This window comes from Hibiscus syriacus, unplaced genomic scaffold, assembly GCF_006381635.1.
Source record: "Hibiscus syriacus cultivar Baekdansim isolate YM2019G1 unplaced genomic scaffold, ASM638163v2 tig00110392_pilon, whole genome shotgun sequence".
Lineage (NCBI taxonomy): Eukaryota > Viridiplantae > Streptophyta > Magnoliopsida > Malvales > Malvaceae > Hibiscus > Hibiscus syriacus.
Window position 1 is genome coordinate 1,001,499 of NW_024062720.1, and position 18,454 is coordinate 1,019,952.

Here is an 18,454-nt window from a genome sequence, read left to right on the forward strand (position 1 = left end):
CATTAACTTTATTTCTTGGAAATCAGAGACGCCAACTTTTCGATGTTCAAAGCGCGATTGGGTCGATCAACAGAGAAGTGATGCCGCCTTTAGCCGCTTTCCCGACGTGCGTGTAACCATCTCCTTCCCTGTAAAGCACATCCATAACCCTGGCAAGGTTGAGGCTCCGGCTAAGAACCGGTGTCGGCATTTCTGTGGGTTTCAAGAACTCTTCGTTTACGTCTTTCCATGAACTCTCTATGTGTTTGTTGAATTCATCGTATGCTTCTTGCGCCGTCACGCCGTACTGTTCCATGTAACACTCGATGGCTGAGCAGTCGTCTTCTCTCCTATGCTTGAACTGCACCCCCATACGTATCAAACAATACCATTAGTTTAGCAGATGAAGACCACAAATGTCGAATATGGATCCGATGTATGGCAATCATGCATTACCTTGTGTTCAGCTATGTCGTCCATGAACCTGCAAATGATGGTGGAAGCTTTGATGATATTAGGGTCATTGGCTGCCCATTCGAAGGTCTCGGGGGTTATGATATCTCCCATGCCGACGAACGCCGTGATAGCAAGCATGGCATAGCCGGAGGTCGGCAGTGCATTCTCTCTAAACTCCTCGAATGTTGGTTTGTAGTTCTGGTGAGTCCATTTGGCCTCCAGAAGGTAAGCTTGAGCAAGGCGTATCATCTGAGGAATCAAGTTAGGGTAAATTAGTATTCATCATTTCAGATTAAAGCAAATCGGATGATCGTATTGCTACATACCGCTTTTCTCGCGTACTCCACACGGTATTGTCTCCCTTGATCGGTCAATAGTTGTTCCATTTCTTCATAAACATCAAGCAGTGCCTTGTAGCTTATTTTCATGTATTCTGGGAGTTGATCCATGCATTTAAGATCCCACCTGGAACACATAATTCAATAATTAGTTGTCAAACCCAAGGCTTTGGTATCATCCATCAAAATGAATGTTAATTTGTAGTGCAAGAAATCGAACCTTTCGATAGCATCTGTATAGGGAATGAGTTCATCATAAGTTGCAAATGAATCGTATGTATCATCCACAATGGAGGCCATGGCAATGACTTTTGTCAAAAACTTTCTCCCAAGAGAGTATTGGGGTTCAAAGTAAACTCCCATTATCCAGAAATAGCCTTCCACCACTCTGTCTCTTGCAAATGGAAGTTTTCTCGTAAAGTCTAAATCTTTCCACCATCTAAAACAAATGATTCAAAATCAAGTTTAATTCAATCGTAAAAAAATGAAGAAAAAAACATTAACAACAATGGTGTGGTTCCTGAAACACTTACCTACAAATCTCACTTAGCTCTTTCCTGTGCAGCAGCTGTACCAAGTTGAAATCAATCTTTGCAAACTGAAGCAGTTGTTTGTTATGGGATTCGACTTCTTCGTATATCGAAATGAATTTTCGAGCCTCCACCCTCGGTAATCCCCTTCGGATGGACTGTTTCAAGGCATGATCGACCTGTTCCGACAAAGGATGGTCTAAAGTTGGTAACGCAAGTGTAAGTTGAGCGGCGGTGAAAGAAATGGCTTCGTCAAGTATATCTTCTCCATGGACCCTCATATACGAAGCTTCGTAAAGCTCCAACAATCCTCGCACATCACTCCTCAATGATGCCTTGAAATTCCCTTCCTCATCTTTGAACTTGTTGAACGCGTCTGCTCAATCACACAATCTCATCATCAAACTTTAATGAATGTAGAGTTGGTTAATCTAAGTTATAAAAGTTTTAGACTGAATTACCGGAGGAAACATGGAAGCCGTGCTCTCTAAGTAAACGGAATCGAAGAGCAGTGGTGTAGAGATCATCGGCAACTTCATTGGTCTTGATGTCATGGTAAATTTTCTCGAGTTCATCTTCAATCTCTTTCTCAAAATGATAGCTAACACCCAATCTTTTAACTGCATCAATCAAGGGTAACTTTTGGTTTGAATCGTCAGCAGGTTCCACAATCATCTTCCTCACCTCTTCTTTCAATTCTTCGTATTGCAACTCGGTTGCAGCATCAATATCCTGCTCATGTACGAAATATAAAGATCAACTAAATCTATGAAATAAAACCTAAAAATCCAATGGAAAAAAAAAACCTTGTAAAAAAAGTTAAATAGGTTACCGCGACAGGACATTGGAGGAACATATCACCCCAAATGCCGGGATGAAAATCGGCCTTGGGCCTATTCTCATCGTCCGACGGAAGGACGGAGAGGGGTGAAGCAGGAACTTGGGAAACTTGTGTTGAAGCCATTTCTAAAGATGTGTTGAAGGATCAAAAGATTAATTGAACTGCTTCCTTAGCCTACTCTTTCAAGGTTAAAAAGAGAGATGAGGAATGATGGTAAGTATGCAATTGCTGAATATATTTATAGATATAAGATTGCTCATTGTCATTGATGTCAAAAATGACAACGTAAATTGAAGATTATTTTTACTATATTTTGAAGTAGAAAACATGCAGATATACACAGGAAAGTCCTTGGTTTTCATTCTCTTGTTCAAAATTGGTGCCTCAAAAACATTATTTTAAAATACGTAGGATCGTGGGGCAGAGTATATATAATAAATATATTATACTTAGTTTGACCCAATTTGAGTCCCGAGTAGATTACATAGCAGTCTTTATCACTAATCTTGCTGATGTACTTTAGTCCTTCGTTGAACTTTCTCGGGAAACAAACAATGAAAAGTTGGTGAAGCCTTTCGAATATATAAATAATTCCAACCTATTCTTCTTAACCCTTTCTCGACATCATTTAATAGTTACACGTAAAATGACGCTACACAAATTTAGTGACAGCCAATTTTGACTCAAATTTTCCATCTTATTTCAAACTTGACTAACTCTACACCAACTTTGTACAAAATTGAAAATGTTTAACCATTCAAAATGAAATGGATTTGAATTCAATTTAACTAAAAAATGATTTAAAATAATTAATTTTATGAATCGATCGAAATTATCTGGATTTAAATTAAATATAATATGCTTCAAAATTATTTTAATAAAAGATAATTGTAGCATTGAAATAAAATATTGCAGCCATCATCACTCCTTGTTGGTACTTGTTTATAGGCGAGAAGTTGGACGAACAAACTGGAAATGTAAGTCTCGTCACGAAACTCATTGGTATAGTGCTAATTAAGAATATATATATATATATAAAAGAAACTAGCAGCCATGGACATTGAAATATTTTCTTTGAGATAAATTACAATTAAATATTTTTGAGCCGGCTACTGGTTGTTTTCTCCTTTGATGTTAAGTTAAATTTAACCTTTAATGTTTGAGAGAAGAAGATAACTATTATATTGTATAGTATTGTACTGATATCATCGAACTACACCTAATAAAAATATATTAAATGAACTGTTATATTTATATAACGCTACATGCAATAAATGATATAAAATGTTAAACTATGTTCAATTTATGTTATGATCAATTTGATGTTATATACTTTCATTTTGATTAAGATTGTTATATATTATATTTTATTTATGTCTTGACTACCCTACATTGCATTTGCAATATGTTATTAAATTTTTTCTGCTCTTGGTGGCACGTTTCTCTTACAGTTTTATCTTTTCTCTTTGGGTTTTCCTATCTTGTGTCCTCGTGTCTACAGTGGAGAATGATCTAGCAAGGCTAGCACTTGATCCGGGAGAGGATGAGATTCTACAACTCGAGCAAGATGCTTCAGATCTACCTCCTTCGTACGTACGAGCACTGTTTTTAGGGTTCTTTTCTCACATCAAGTGTGATCCGCTTTGTTTCAATGAGAGTCACACTTGCAAACATTTGGCACCCTTTAGGGGGCATTTCGATCTCTGATATAGGTGAAGGGATGTTTTTATTTCGTTTATTTGTGGCGGCCGATGCAGAAAGAATTGAAAATGGAGGCGCTTGGAATTTTAGCTCTCATCTTTTGGTTCTTCATAGACTAAAAGGAGAGGATCCGAAACTAGTCCCATTAACTCATGTGAATATTTGGATGTTGATCCATAGTGTTCCGCACGGTTTTGTTTCAGAGAAAGTTGCTCGTTCTCTTGGAAACTTTGTTGGTTCCTTCCTTGAATATGATTCCATGGCCATTTCCCTTGGATATAAAGGGATTATGAGAATTAAGGCCCGGTTAGATATCAGACTTCCTTTGAAACGATAAAAATATTACGGCTTGCTAATGGAAATGATCAATACGTTCGATTCGAGTACGAGAAATTGACTCTATTCTGCTTTATTTGTGGGAAGCTGGGGCATGGGGAGAGCTTTTGTCCTCTACGTGCCACTCAGATACTTCTGAGTTGAAAATGGAGTAGGATGCTTCATTAAGAGCAACGTCGCGTAGAAGAGCTCAGGCGTCGAGCATATGGTTGAGGGAGGCGGTGGCGGTAGATTCTTAGCCGCGTATTGATCCTGCCCATACAAGGAAAGGAAAGGAAATTAGTGTTACCAATTCAAATCCCACTAATTCAGCAGAGACAAATAATATGGGAGTCAAAAGTGATTCTGGAAGGAAAATCACATAATTTTAATCTGGGGGACTTAAATCCAGGTCTAGTGGTGGGGCCATAGTCAAGTCAGCATAATGGAACAATGTCAACAGAGGAGGAAGATAATCCTATGGAACAAACCGAAAATATCAAACGTCCACGTGTGCTCTCACAATCACCAGGAGTTTCATATGCTAATGATTCTATTGGTGCAACTGCTAATTCATCGGCCGACCTGCATGACCAGGTGCCCCACTCCTCATGAAACTCCTAAGTTGAAACGTTCGGGGTTAGGGCAAACCCCAAACTGGCCATGAATCTCGAGTTGGATAAGAAAGAATTTTATTGGGAACAGTGTGCTCGATCAAAGTTCACGATTTGGAGATAAAAAATGAGGAAGCTGAAATGTTTTATTCGAAATTCACTGAAACATTTGGTTAAACTACCATCAGATTGGGCTCAATGAATCGAGGTAAATCAAATCATAAAATTTGAGATCGAACGGACATTATCTACGACAATCGATGTCGATTTGTGACAGTATCTAGCACCGACAAACAATGGACGATCATTTTTATTTTTGTTTTATATTTTCAATTATTTTATATTAAATAACAATAAAAATATCACATCATACAAAAATACTAAAAAATAATTTAGGATAATCAAAATATGAACAATTTAAAAGTTTAATGAATAAATTAGAAAAATTAAAAGTATAATGAGTAAAATAGGTAGAGAGTAAAGTTTAGTGAAGAATAATATATTTTACCCATCTCTTAATGCGTGGCAGAAGACAATCGGTGTTCCACGCGTCTCCATAGACTATGTCAAATAAGCTCCCGTCAGCACTTGCGCACTCGATTTTAAAAGAATCTCGCAAATCGTGTTTCTATAAAAGTGGATTAAAAATTATTTAATTAAATTTCTTATTGAATATTTTAAAATTACTTCTTTAATTTAGAATCTAATAATTAAATTAATGGATGAAATAAGATTTTTTAGAAATTAAACTTCAATAAATCCAAAATATTGTCGGAGATAAAGTGGCTCCAGTGAGTACACAATATTCGGGGAAGAATTGACCTCAGTGGTTAAAAAATTATTATTATTCTTTATGGTCCCAATTTGAAACACCATAAATATCAGGAGGACGAATGTTCAATGTAAAATGATTGAATTTGTTAAAATTCAAATTTAAGTGTGAATATATATATATATCCAATGCACCAAAGCATATGATTCGTTGAGTAATACATTATATTTCATTCAAAATATAAAAGCTAAGGTCCCTCAAACATAGCTATAAATCAACACTCTTGCTATTTGTTTTTTTACAAGAACAAATGCACAGGCATCCATATGTGCAAAGCACATGCCATCCTTGGACCCAACACCATGCTGCCTAATCCTTTTGCTTTGCTGCTCAACCATGCTACCAAAAACCATCAAAATTATTAAATATTGACATACATTATATAAATAAATTAAATAAAAAATATTGACATATTAAAAAAAATTAAATATAGGATCTCTTAAACAAAATTATAAATAAGAATGCATAAATATAATATAAATAAATTATTAAATTCAATTATAATTGCCTTTTCAAGGTAACGTGAGAACAATCAAGTGGAATTGAACATCACGTTAGGGGAGTGGTACTTATTGGCGATCCACTCATAGGACTTGCAACCCTAAAGGGGTGAAAAATATAAAATACATAGAATTATGATTGTCATATGGTTGGGGAAGAAAATATTTTCAGGTTTAAGGATATTACAGCTTTAAAATATATATTTTTTAAAATCAATTAAAATTTCAAAACTTTTACATTTAAATGAACTCTTTAAATTGAGAACTTACTATAATTAATTTTTCGAGATCAATTTTAATTATTATTTTTTTTATAAATTCTACATCTAATCTTAATCCTATCTAGATAGGGAGAGAAGGAAGAAAAATGTTTCTATTGAATTTAAAACTCATAAAAAAATATAAAGAAAAAATATGAGTAATTTAGCGAACATATCAAATATACTTACTCAAATTAATTTTAATAATTAAGTCTCAATAATTTTATACGAGAGATTATTATCACACACCATACTATAGGTTTGTCACATAAAATTTAAAGATATTTTAAAATATAAAAAAATATTCTTTATAAATAAAATATTAAAATCAATAAATGTTTAGAAAGACCATTTAAATAGTTGTTTAAGATAGGGATAAATCATAAATTTAATCACTTAATTATTTCATTATTTTATTTTGGTCACTAAACTATTTTTTTTAAGTCATATAACATTATGCTTTGGTTTTGTTTTTATCAATTGTCATTAAACAAATTAATGATTATGCTGATGTGTCACTATAAGATAATATCATGTCATCGTTGAAATAAGAATAAAAAAATATTACATCAATAATTCTATTAATTTTTAATGAAGAATAACCAAAACAGAACATTAACTGGGTGTTTTTAATACGAATAATTGGATGACCTAATTACATAGTTTACCTTCGGATATATCGTGCATAGACAACCCATCGTCATTTTGCAACCAAGATTACAAGCATTTCATGATTTTGTCTTCAACTTAGACATCAAAATGTTTTTATGGACAAAACATAATTATTATTTTAATTAGGATGTTTTATTTTTATACTCATATTAATGAATTATGAGGAACTTTCTTAGTTACTTCATTTGATTGGCAGTAAGAGTTAGAGTTGTTTCTCTAAACTGTTGAATCATGGTTTAAATCTGATTTTTTTTTTAAAAAAAAAGTAATATTTTTTAAGTAACACATTTTAAATTTTTAGGAGGAGTGAACTTATAAAATTTTTGGATTGAAAATTTATAATAAATAGAAAGTACAAGAAAAAAAATCTAAACTACATGTCATTTGAAATTTTTGTCAGGACGATTGTCCTCCTCGCTCCTTTCTAAGTTAATCATGTTTCATTTTAGAGAATATTTAATATATTCATATAATTGTATGCTTTATCAACGAAGGTTGCCCTGAGTGGAATGGGCGCTGGTCGCTTAAGCAAGTGGTCTTAAGTTCGAGTCCTTGTGGATGCAGAAAACCTTCTTGGGAGAGGTCCCCACCTTTCGTGCCCGACAATAACTCGGAAGATTAATCTCAGACGAAGCCTGGGGACACCTTGGGATACAAAAAAAAATATAATTGTATGCTTTAAAGAAAATGGTAAATTACACATTTAGTATCTAAACTATCAATTTTGGTATATTTTAGTATCTAAATTATACCTAACGTTTAATTTTTGTTTCATTTTAATATACCGCCGTTAAAAACTTAATGTGTTTAGTACCTAAACTATCCGTGTTGGTACATTTAAATACCTAAACTTTTAATTTTTTTCAAAATTTAAAGTTAAATTTTGAACAAGGGTACTAAAATGAAATAAAAACTAAACTTTAGGTATGAAATTTTAAAAATAAAAGTTTAAATACTAAAATGAACTAAATTAATAATTTAAATACTAAACACATAATTTACCTTAAATAATAGGTAAAGTAAGAAAAATAAAATAAAGCAGAAAGTCAAATGAATCAATCCCATCCAAATCCAATATGAAACCAAAGAATAAATAGTAAATTTAGTGAAACATATGTGTTTTTATATATATCACCCTTACACATGAATTATTTGTCAGACATTATTTCTTCAAATATTATCTATCTAATATCATTTCTTACACGACGGTAATAAAGTACGGATCATCATCCGTGCCTTCATGGATTCTGCCCGAGCTGGCGCCACGTAAGGGAAATGCACGGATTGTTATCTGCGCCTTCGCGGGGTTCTAACATGTATAAATATGTGCCTTCCATTATGCACGTTGAATTATTGATACTCTATTATTACCCGAGCCTGAAAACTCGGCTTTTAAATGTTCTTCCTTCCCTATAAATAACAACCCTAAATGTTCTTCCTTCCTTATAAATAACAACCCTCTTAATGTAACATCACCACACCAAAATTATTTGTTTATTTCACTTTTATCAATTTATTCTATCAAATTAAGTATATTTTGTTATTATTTTTATATGGTAAAAATATTTTTTGATATTATATTTATTTTATATTTAATTATTTGAATCAATTTTATTGTACTAATTATTTTATATTATTTTTTAAGGTACCTCGAGATATTTTGCTGCTACGGAAACAATACGAAATTATGTTATTTAAACTATTGTGAATTTTTTTTTTAATTTTTTTGGATTAATTTATATTTTAATTCAAATACTATTTATTTAATTAGGTGTATTTCAGATATAAAACTCTCGATCTTTTGAAGTCTCGAAATGACGCGTATTTCAACTATTGTTTATTATGATGGAAAAATTTAAGAAGATGAAATCGACGTCGTCTTCACATCAAATCATTCTGCCAGAATATCCTTCAAGAGAAACATCACTCTTGAGGAGTTGATCACTGAAATTTAATAAAATAATAAATTATTAAATAATTCTAATGTAATAGAAAATATTTCACCTTGTTAATATAAAAATTGATAATAAGAAGAATGAGAGGATTTGAAATTTGAGTGTGGTTTGAAGGTTGTGTTAGGTTTGATATTTATAGGAAGCAGGGAGGGGGAGATAAGTGGTAATTAATGTGGGAGACAAACGGTTGGTAAATAATGAAAGGAGCGGATCATGATCCGTGCCTTTTGTGCGCTTTCCCCTTACATGGCTCCAACTCGTAAAGAATCCCACGAAGATGTGAATGGCGATCCGTGCTTTATTACTACCGTGTCAAAAATAGTATTAGATCAATAATATTTAAAAAAATAGTGCCTAATAGTTAATTATTATGTAAAGATGATATTTCTATAAAAACGCCTGGAACGTAAGCAGTTGTTAATTTTGTTTTCAATATCCCTCTTTCCCTGTTCTGTGTTGGCTGTTTGACCGTTTCCTTTTTTTTCTCTCTTTCTAATAATCAAATGCGTTGCTGTCTATAACGTGGAAGGATTTCTTCCAAATATTTTCTCTTTTCAATATGCTTTTTCCCTAACAATTTTTAACACGTTAAATTAGAAAAATAAATAGGGTAAATTACGTATTTAATCACCTAATTAATCTTGTTTTTCTATTTTGGCTATTTACCTGTTGTTTTTTAAAATCATACTTAATATTAAATTTTAGTTTATTTTAGTCACATATCATTAAAATTTTAACGATAATGGTAACATGCCACCATAAAATAATATCACATCATCATAGAAAAAATAAAGATTATTGAGTCATTAATTCTATTTATTTTTTTAATAATGAAATAAAAACATAACGTTAATCATAACTTCAAAAAAGAGTTAGACAATTAAAACAAAATCATAAGAATAAATGATGACTGAATACATAGTTTTATCAAATAAAAAATCGCAAGATTCTTTTAATATTAAGAAATTAAATTTTATAAATTAAAATATCTGATTACAAATCCGAATAAATAATCTATTTTTACTCACCCTCCACTTACTTTTTCTTTGCCAATTTACTTTTAAAATTAAATTTTAAAGAAATTTTCAAATATAACATAAAAATTAATATTTATTTTAAGAAATCATCAAATATGAATTTAAGTTAAATTCAAATAGAATTTGATTATTATTATTTACAGTAGTATATATGTTATAAGCAATCTCTTTTATTTAATAATTAAAGTTTAAACACCTTTATAATTTTGATGCTTAAACATAAAATCTCTATAAATAACAATATTTCTTTAACCAATTAATCTTAACCACTTAAGTAGCTTAGGTCCTACCATCAAATAATTTCTTAAAGTACAAGTATCATATCAAATTAGATTACTGCCAATTCTATCCACAATTCAAAAGGTATTACAATTATAATTTTTAATTGATTTATTATTAGTGTAATTTAATTAGGATAGATCATTTAAATATAATATAATGTACACAAATGGTCCCGACTATAGGTTATTTTTTTTATTAAGTCTTTCGACTATTAAAAGTTACAAAATGATCACCCGACTATTCATTATGTTCAAAACTCATTCTTATCTTTAAAAAATGGCGGTTGTGTAAGCTAGTCGTTAACATAATGACTGAGATATGATAGTCTTTGGGATATTGAGTTCATATTTTGTAATATCACAGTCAACAAGTTAACGTTCAACTCAGAATATCATCATTTTTTAATAGAAAAGTATGACTTCGGAATATAATTAATAGTTGATTGATCATTTTGTAATTTTTAATAGTTGAAGGACTTAATAAAATATATATATAATAGATGATCATTTGTGTACTTTATCGTAAAAATATTAACAACTAATTAAAAACAAATTAATATTTAGTAATATACTAATATTTATTATTAATAATTTTAAAAGGAGTAAACTACGCATTTAATACTTAAACTATTAGTTTTGATCTGTTTTAGTACCTAAACTTTCAAATTTTCAAAACCATACTTAACATTTAGTTTTCATTTCATTTTAGTACCCGCCATTAAAAACTTGATGTGTTTAGTACCTAAACTTATCATTTTTTGTCCGTTTTAGTATATAACTTTTAATTTTTTCAAAATTTAACGTTAAATTTTGATCATGATACTAAAATGAAACAAAAACTAATTTTTTAACAATTGGTACTAAAATGAAACAAAAATTAAACTTTAGATATAATTTTAGAAAAATTAAAAATTTAGATACTAAAACAAATCAAAATTGATAGCTTATATACTAAACGCGTAATTTAGCCTTCTAAAAAAAGACGAACTCACATCTCTTGTAATAATAAATTATCTACATGTAACACAATTAAACCATCCATACAGGATTTTTTTGTATTAATTTATTGTGTATATTGTTATATGATATATATAATATTTATTTAAAAATAAGAAAGTCCAACAATAATTCCAATTTTTTTTTCAATCTAAAAAAAACATCTCTTCTCAGACCACAAACTTCAGATTCTTTCTTTAAAATCTCACTCAAAGAATTTTCTTAGCCACATTTTCATTACCGTTTTCTCTTGTCATTCCTTGCTCCAAGAACCATGTAACTGATGAGATGTCTGGTTATTTTTATTATTTGTATGCGGTATAGGTAGGCTTTAATGTTTTGGTTGATTTCTTCATCAATGTATTTAATTTTACCTTTTTCTTATGAGAAACAAATTCTGGGGTTTTTTTTTCATATATTGGCAGCTTTTCATTTTTCACGGGTTAAAGCTTTTCTGTGTTGTTCTTTTTTTCTTGCTTTGTACTCTGTTTGGTTGACGAGAAAGCTTGGAAAAGAGGAACTGTCAACTGAAAGTGAAAGTGGGAGTCTGGAGATACTTGCTGGATTACTCAAAAGCTCTTCGTTTTATTGAAACACTTTTGGAGTTAATAAACTCTCTCTTTTTTCTTAGCGGCCAAACATATCAGTATAGTAGTAATTATTGTTCTGTAATCATAATTAGTTGAAAATTTCAGTTTTTAACTCGTGAACGTATAATTGATAACTTTCTGTATAATGCTAATCAGATCTAATATATTTTCTTCATAAGCTCTACTCAATTTTTCTTCTTTTGTTTTCATTTCTGCATGTTGAAAATTTATCAATTTTAGTTTAAGATTGTTCAGATAGAAGGCTGAAAAATTATTCTTTTTGTCAGGTATCTCAATTTTGACTTTCATTTCATTTGCTATCAAAAGATGACATGAAGTTCTTGAATTGACCTTCTAGGTTTGATAAAATTAACATTCTTTGACTCAGTATTATGTTACAATTTTTCTTTTTTAAAAAATTGTTGTCATTTTGGTAGTTTAGATTTGGCTTAATTTGACCTCAGAATTGTTCTTGCAGTTATTTCAATGGACTGCAGGCTTGAATAGCAAATAACAAAAGAGAAAGAGGTGATGAGAGAGGAGTCATCTGGTTTGATCATTGGGATTTCTATTGGAGTAGTGATTGGTGTGCTTTTAGCCATTTCCGCATTATTTTGCATTAGATATCATAGAAGAAGATCCCAGATAGGAAACAGCAGTTCCAGGAGAGCTTCAACTATTCCTATCAGGGCTAATGGAGCTGATTCTTGTACTATATTATCGGATTCGACTATAGGTCCCGACTCACCTGTGAAATCCGAAGAAATGGAATGTCCGAAGGGTTTAGAAGGAGTAATGTTGTCTCCGCTTCTGGAATACATGAGTATTCGTACAAGTACGATTCTTTGAAACTTGCTGAATTATGCATTATAGGAGTTGGTTTTGATTTGATTGGTTTTGGTATAAGCAAATGTTTTCTTTACTTTTATATGTGATTATGATTCAACTAAGTCTATTGGTGATTAGTTTGCATTATTTGTTCATATGACATGATCAATTATTTAATGGCTATGGAAAATTTGTTCCCCAAGTTAAGATGATATCATGTAAGCATGATATGAACTTTCCAAGGTTTCCCAGCTCTGGAATCTGTGAAGCTTGTTTGTTTTCAAAAAGAGGACATTCTTTATGAAAATAACTGAAATTATCGCATTCCAATAGATCACGTACTTAATGACTCGAAAGTAAGAATATGTTAAAGCACCTAATACTTCTATTCTTGTTATAGCAAACTAGTTTGTAGGGTTGGATGGTTTTTGGCTTGCATATCAGAAAATCAAATTTTGCATGACCCCTTCCCTTAATTTTTCTATGCTAATTCATTGATGGCATTATTCATACAGAGATTTGCAAAGAGCAACCTGTAATTTTACCACACAATCGGAATGGAGCCTTTGGTCCGGTTTATAAAGCTCAGATGTCAACGGGTGAGACCGTTGCTGTAAAGGTGCTTGCAAGTGATTCTAAGCAAGGAGAGAAAGAGTTCCAGACGGAGGTAGGGATGTTCAATCTCGTTGGCATATTTCGAAGTCATTATCTATCCATCCTGTATTAAAATCTGTATAAGCATTTGTGCAATACCATTTCCCGGCATGCGTTCTTGTCTTAAGAAATAAACATGGCTTGGTATCTAGGAGAATCTTAGCGCACTAGCATCTATTTCTTCTATAAGCGAAAACCTGAAAGTAGAATTAGAGAAGTGAAAGATAAATAGCCACAAGCCAGTGAATGCATGGAACATCATATTGAAATTTGGGAAAACTTGATTAGTCAATTGAAGCCCTGCACAATCCTTTCACCCAATTTATTATTTTCCCCTTTTTAACATGCCTTTATTGCTGGCATTTCTCTGTGTATATGCGTATTTTGTTACCCCTTTTCTGTTCTTTTATTGGCCGTCTTAACTTGTTTGATGTTTCACCCTCTTAATGCTTCAGGTTATGCTGTTGGAAGGTTGCACCATAGAAACCTTGTAAATTTGGTTGGATATTGTGCTGAAAAGGGTCAGCATATTCTTGTCTATGTATATGAGTAAAGGCAGCTTGGCTACTCATTTGTACAGTAAGTTGTCTCGATTTTCGCTATAAGAGCGGTATATTTTTTTGAATGCTCAAAACTGAAATATTGTATTATAGACTTGTATATCTGCTGTTCTGTCACTTGTATTTTCTGCTGTTCTGCCTGCTTTATCTAAACAAAAGTGCTTCGAGTTCATCGAGCCATTGAATGCCATGTCTTGCTAAAAAAACTGCTAAAGAGCTGGCCGACCTAGCTTGTCAGATGCCATCATGGACCATGAATATTTTTCATGATTAGGTTATGCAAATGAGTGATATGGTTAAAACAAGTATGCATGCTTTTTGAAAATTCGAGCATATACACGTTTCGAAACAGCATTTTCATCTTTGTGCAGGCGAAAAACATGAACCTCTGAGCTGGAATTTGAGGGTTTATATCGCTTTAGATGTAGCAAGGGGCTTGGAATATCTTCATGATGGGGTAATATTTCTTCTTGTTCGGACTATACATGGACCTGTCTGTTTGCAGGCATGTATTTGCAGATTCATGTGTATTCATTTTATGATTCTTGACATCGGCACACATTTATAAATTTATTCATATTTCCTATTTCAGGCAGCTCCCCCTGTAATACACCGGGACATCAAGTCATCCAATATTTTGCTGGACCATTCCATGAGAGCTAGGGTATGTTCTTCTTGATTGGTATACAATATATTGTACGGAATTCTGTTGAAAAATCTATTCTTATGCATTAGTAAACCTTTCGATGTTATCCTTATGGAATGGAACTTACATGCAGGTAGCTGATTTTGGACTCTCAAGAGAAGAGATTGTTGACAAACATGCAGCTAACATACGAGGAACTTTCGGATATCTTGATCCAGAGTATATATCAACGAGGACCTTTACAAAGAAAAGTGACGTTTACAGCTTTGGGGTATTGCTCTTTGAACTCATAGCTGGCAGAAATCCTTTACAGGGTCTCATGGAACATGTTGAACTGGTAAGATTCTCTCTTTTAACTTCCTGTCTCGTAACTTAAATCTTTCATGTTCTGAATATGATAATGGTATGACAAGCAGGCAGCTATGAGTACCGAAGAGAAAGTCGGTTGGGAGGAAATCACGGATTCGCAATTGGACGGGAAATTTGACGTGCATGAGCTCAATGAAGTAGCCACCCTCGCATATAAATGTGTCAACCGCGTTCCCAAAAACGACCTTCGATGAGGGACATTGTGCAAGTGCTAATACGAATCCTTAAAACCAGACACATCAAGATGCATCAGAAGTCTCTATCTGGTGCCGTCATGGACGAGGTTTCAGTTGACTTAGAGCAAGGAGAAACTAAGATCCCGATAACCGTGCACCGGAGAGACGAGTCCGTGGACAGCGCAGCTGACTCTATTTGTTGATGTGTTAAATTTAAGGATTTGATCTTGTTTTTTGTGACATGTAATCCGGATGTAAAGGAGCTAAAGAAAAAGCCAGGTTTGGTTTTAGAATTTGAGTTCTCTATTGAGTTTTGAGGGTTGTAATTTGGTGTAACATAGGGGTTTTTATGATTTAATTTTGTATATTAATACTTCAAAAAGGAAAATAAATTGAGAACATAGATTATGTATTTTTTTGGAAAGTGTTTTCTTGTAATTTTTATTAACTTCCAAAACAACAATAATTATAATAATTTAATAGTCTCGGTTGATTTAAGATAATATCTGTTCAACACAAATGGAGCGATTTTAGTGGTAAATGAATTATTACTCCTTGAATTCCGAGTTCGAGCACCAGGAATGCTAGGAGTATGAACGTTCGTTCAATATCGAATGATTGAAAGTTATATTTGAACAAATATTATCTTGTACTTGCCCTAGATTAATAAAAAAAATAATATTTTTTTTCAAAATATTTCTTAAAGCAATAACAAAATATACTTTACAAACACAATTATTCGAATCTAAGATCTTTAAAGTGAACAACACTCTCTTTAATTACTTAGGTTATTTGACCAATTAATAATTTACCAAATAATTTTGAGAGAGGGTAATATAAGTGTAATATTTGATGGTTGATAGTTTAAAATCGTAGTTATTAGAATTGAATAAATTTTTTATTTATTTATATAGTTAATTTTTTTATAATATAAAAAATTCAAGAATACTATATAGGTACCAATTTAAAATTTGGGAATAGTTTAGGGGTTTCATGTTAAAATTAACCGATAATTAATAAAAAAAAATTGCTCACATTTACTCTATTCCAATAAAATCACATTTCCGAAGTAAAAAAAAAAAAGTTGCCTCAAATTTTAACCAACTAAACTCCGCAAAAGCCAAAAATGCCGAAGCGGTGTTTGGTTCAAATCGCATCCGTTCATTTCTTCACCATCCAACGGTGTATCCTTATCGATCCGCATCTTCATTTCCCATTGGCTAGTACCTTTACGTTCTCCACTATATATAAACCTAAACAACCATACATTCAGTCACTTAGATCTCCCTTTCTCCTTCGTAAGTGTTTTACTTTTGCATTTTGACATATATATTTTGAGAAGTTCGTAGTTTTTGTTGCGGGTCTAAAATGGCTGGTAGAGGCAAAACTCTCGGATCAGGGGCGTCAAAGAAGGCGACATCGAGGAGTAGCAAGGCCGGGCTTCAGTTCCCGGTGGGTCGTATCGCTCGGTTCCTTAAGGCTGGGAAATATGCTGAACGTGTCGGAGCTGGAGCTCCGGTTTACCTCGCCGCCGTTCTTGAATATCTCGCGGCTGAGGTACAATCATTTTCTGTTCTAATTCGAGTTTTATCCGTTTTAAATTCGTATGGATTAATAGGTATATATGTATTTTTTAAGAGTGTTTATTTGGTTTTTAGCCTAATATGAGTTTCCCTTTAATTTCTGAGAAAAATATATATTTTAATTATTTTTTTTGTTAATAATAAGCTTCCAGCAATTTCTTTTGAAGTTGTCCAACGAATTATGGATCTATGTTCTAAAAAAGGATTTTCATATAAAAATTTTATACGGTTGGGTTTTCATTTTCGGATCTGTGCTTTATCTTTAAATTTGATATATATTTCCTTGCCCTAATAAATTAGGGTTTATCTCCGTAAGAGATCTACTATTTCTCAAATTTAAATTTTTTTGCGAAATTCTGTTCCCTTTTTTAACAATTGGAAGAAATTACGGTTTGATCAATACATAAAACTGCATTTTTTTATTGAATTGTCGGCTTTTTCTCCATTTGTAATCCTGGTTTAAAATGTATGCTTATTTTAGGTTCTGGAGCTTGCTGGAAATGCAGCCAGGGACAACAAGAAAACCCGAATTGCGCCTCGCCATATACAGCTCGCTGTTAGGAACGACGAGGAGCTGAGCAAACTACTCGGCGATGTAACGATTGCCAATGGAGGTGTGATGCCCAACATCCACAATCTCCTCCTCCCCAAGAAAGCGGGAGGCTCCTCCAAGGCAGCCGGCGGCGACGACGACTAAACCCAGATTGTTTACTTTAGATTCCTAAACCCGTATCCTCTTTCGCCGATTTGATTCCTCGATGGAACACTTTTTGAATTTTAGCTTTGATAGTACTCGTTAGTTTCTTGAGGAGGAAGAAGAAAGAGCTTTTGTGGAATTGTAGTTTGTTCACAGTGTTTTAGTTAGGGTTTTTAGTGTAATGTGATATATCAAATTATCTCCTACGTGCTTAATTACAAGACTTGTGACCCCTTTTTCCATTAATGAAGTGTTATATTTTGTTAGTATTTCTTCATCTTAATAAACAATGATTGGTTGCCGGTTGAGATTTGCATTGATTGATGCTTGATATGAGATATTAATGAAGGGTTTTGCTCAACCTTGTATATCTTTTATATGTTTAATATTGCATTAAAATGTTTTGGTAAATGCCATCAACCCAGTTGTCATGATTCAATGGAAATCATGTTGTCATAATTGACTTTTGTTTTAAAAGAAATGCAGTTTTCATTAATGAAAATGGAATATTAATATCATTGAATTTTACATGCTTGGTATACAGTTAACAAAATGGATAATATGTATAAGCTCACTTTATACTGTCATTGTTCATTTCAAACGCACGAAAATGAAGAGAAAAATAAATCCCCAAACCAAGGATGCACTAAAATAAAATTAATAGAAGGAACCTATACCTTTGGATCGTTATACTAAGAACCCTGGTCAAAATAAGGCAAGATTATCATGATCAACTCTTTTTTTCATGCATTGTAACTGCTGATGTATGTTTTTTTCTCTTCAATGATTTGCCATTGATGGGATCCGGTCATAATGTTAGGATCATATCCCTGTCTTTTCTTGTTCAAGTTTTAAGATCTTCGAATTGCCAGTACAAATGATGGGTAAAATTAAAAAGAAAAGATTTTGAAATTTATTGGTTTTCTATTTTTTTTCATTTTGAGCTCATTTCTGTTTTTTTCTAATCCAAATATGATCTCGATCCTATTCTCTTTTGGCTCTCCGAGGGAGGATAAATTCTGGGTTCTGCTTGGTTTTTGGGTT

General features: G+C 32.4%; 2 protein-coding genes and 1 pseudogene across 2 annotated transcripts; 2 read left to right on the forward strand and 1 right to left on the reverse strand.

The window, feature by feature from the left end:
- Nucleotides 1-17: 17 nt before the first annotated feature.
- On the reverse strand, nt 18-2,337 carry LOC120123318 ((+)-delta-cadinene synthase isozyme A-like). Its single transcript, XM_039142244.1, has 7 exons — nt 2,136-2,337; nt 1,765-2,035; nt 1,307-1,679; nt 994-1,212; nt 762-900; nt 436-684; nt 18-340 (listed from the first exon to the last, which is right to left on the reverse strand). Exons 1-7 carry the CDS (start codon nt 2,265-2,267, stop codon nt 47-49), a joined length of 1,677 nt encoding a protein of 558 aa, XP_038998175.1. The 5' UTR covers nt 2,268-2,337; the 3' UTR covers nt 18-46.
- A 9,972-nt stretch (nt 2,338-12,309) lies between these two features.
- LOC120123323 lies at nt 12,310-15,497 on the forward strand (annotated as a pseudogene).
- An 899-nt stretch (nt 15,498-16,396) lies between these two features.
- On the forward strand, nt 16,397-17,676 carry LOC120123322 (probable histone H2A.2). Its single transcript, XM_039142248.1, has 2 exons — nt 16,397-16,687; nt 17,195-17,676. Exons 1-2 carry the CDS (start codon nt 16,499-16,501, stop codon nt 17,408-17,410), a joined length of 405 nt encoding a protein of 134 aa, XP_038998179.1. The 5' UTR covers nt 16,397-16,498; the 3' UTR covers nt 17,411-17,676.
- The last annotated feature ends 778 nt before the right edge of the window (nt 17,677-18,454 follow it).

Excerpts from the sequence above, each read along its gene's own strand:
- LOC120123318 (XM_039142244.1), bottom strand. The coding sequence starts at position 2,267 with ATGGCTTCAACACAAGTTTCCCAAGTTCCTGCTTCACCCCTCTCCGTC. Across the intron at positions 1,680-1,764 it reads CGGCTTCCATGTTTCCTCCG|ACGCGTTCAACAAGTTCAAA; the intron begins GTAATTCAGTCT and ends GTGATTGAGCAG. Across the intron at positions 685-761 it reads TGGAGTACGCGAGAAAAGCG|ATGATACGCCTTGCTCAAGC; the intron begins GTATGTAGCAAT and ends TTGATTCCTCAG.
- LOC120123322 (XM_039142248.1), top strand. The coding sequence starts at position 16,499 with ATGGCTGGTAGAGGCAAAACTCTCGGATCAGGGGCGTCAAAGAAGGCG. Across the intron at positions 16,688-17,194 it reads TTGAATATCTCGCGGCTGAG|GTTCTGGAGCTTGCTGGAAA; the intron begins GTACAATCATTT and ends TGCTTATTTTAG.